This window comes from Propithecus coquereli, unplaced genomic scaffold, assembly GCF_000956105.1.
Source record: "Propithecus coquereli isolate 6110/MARCELLA unplaced genomic scaffold, Pcoq_1.0 Scaffold500, whole genome shotgun sequence".
Classification (NCBI taxonomy): domain Eukaryota; kingdom Metazoa; phylum Chordata; class Mammalia; order Primates; family Indriidae; genus Propithecus; species Propithecus coquereli.
Window position 1 is genome coordinate 366,064 of NW_012150842.1, and position 1,848 is coordinate 367,911.

Here is a 1,848-nt window from a genome sequence, read left to right on the forward strand (position 1 = left end):
ACTTGATATGACTTTTAAGTTTCTTTTAATAGGTCCCTCACCAATGTTCTTCTTTTCCTTATAATTTAACTGGAGAAAAACTGGGCTGTAGTTTCCCCTGCAGTCTGGATCTTGCTAGTTGCACATTCATAGCACAGTTCAACATGTTCCTCTGCTTCTAAATGATATTTGCAGATAATATTTCATCAGGTATGAGGAATACCCCAGGAATTAAAGGAATAATTGTCTATGGTCATTGCAATTGACCATGTCTGTATGCATTGCGAGTGTATGATAAATTATTTCCTACCACATCCACTCACTTACCAAAATGAGAATTAAAAGTGGATATAATACCCCAAACCATTGTTATTTCCTTTTCATATTGCAATATGTTTTAATTCTTTATGTAATTGTCAAATTTGAAACTTCATTCATATATCCAAAGGGATTGAAAACTTACTTTTGTCGATTCATATAATTAACGCTGTGGATGAACTTCAACATGCAGCTGAGAGAGTCAAGAATGAGAAAAATTAAATGACTTGCTCATGCACTGGCAGAGTGGAAGCTGGAATATTTTCATACTTCCAAAGCTTCCCTAAGCTCATCTGCAAATGGCGAAAATCTTCTGGCTGAGAAAATGTTTTACTGGTGTCCCATGTCCCACAGCCTTCTCTTTGCTTGTGACTGCCAGACCTCTGCGGGTTTCCTTTTGCTCTGTCACTTGGGCTTCAACTCGCACCTGGATTCTAGGAGCTGACCTCTTCTCTGGTTTCTAGTCCCCGACAAATCTCCCACTCTCTACGCCCTGTTATTGCACAGTTGGCTGGTGTTTCTCCTCATGTGCAATCCTGTAAACGATTTCCTTTCTGATATTTGATTGCTAATTTCTCTACAACACAAATAATGTATTATACATTTTATGATCCTATCAGAAATATATTTTCTTTTAAATAAGGTTCTGTCTTAGTCTTTTTTGGCTGCTATGACAAAATACCATACACCAAATGGCTTGTGAGCAGCAACTTGTTTCTCACATTTCTGAAGGCTTTAAAGTCCGTGATCAGGACACTGACAGATTCGGGGTCCGAGAAGGGCCTCTTCCTAGATGTCTGTCTTTTCACTGTGTCCTCACGTGGCAGAGGGTTGAGGGAGCTGCCTGGGGTCCATTTTAAAAGGCACAATCCTATTCACTGGGGCTCTGCCCTCATGACTTGGTCACTTATAAAAGGACCCACCTCCAAATATCATCACATTGCAGATTAGGTTTCAACATATGAATTTGGTGGGGCCCAAACATTCAGTCTGTAGCAGCTTTTTATTTTGGAAGAACTGTACATTTACAGAGGTGTTGCCAAGATAGTACAGAGAGTTCTCATATATTCTTTAACCAGTTTCCATCATTACTATCATCTTATGTAATCATGGTACATGTGTCAAAACTAAGAAACAAACTTTGGTACATTACTATCAACTAAACCAGCCTTTATCTGGATTTCACTAGTTTTTCCATTAATGTCATCTTTCTGTTGCAGAATCCAATGCAGGATTCCACATTGCCTTTAGTAGTTGTATCTCTTTAGAATCCTGGATCTGTGACAGTGTCTCAGTATTTCCTTGTGTTTCATGACCTTGGCAATTTTGAGGAGTGCTGGTCGGGTACTTTGTAGAATATCTCTCAGTGTGGGTTTGTCTGAGGTTTTTATCATGACTAGACTGCAGCTATGGGTTTGGGGGAAGGATACCATGAAGCGAAGTCCCCATCACATCATCTGGGGGTATAAGGTATCAACATCTCTTATCTTTGGTGATGCTAACCTGGACCACCTGGGTGAGGTAGTGTTTGACACGTTTCTCCACTGACAA

The 1,848-nt window shown here is 39.8% G+C and overlaps 1 protein-coding gene across 1 annotated transcript in view; it reads right to left on the bottom strand.

Annotated features, from left to right (window-relative positions):
* Window positions 1-486, bottom strand: part of RGS18 (regulator of G-protein signaling 18) — a 32,309-nt gene extending 31,823 nt beyond the window's left edge. The window contains exon 1 of the mRNA XM_012656352.1: window positions 443-486. Coding sequence (XP_012511806.1) covers window positions 443-486 — 44 coding nt within the window. The remainder of the gene's footprint in view (window positions 1-442) is intronic.
* Window positions 487-1,848: the final 1,362 nt, after the last annotated feature.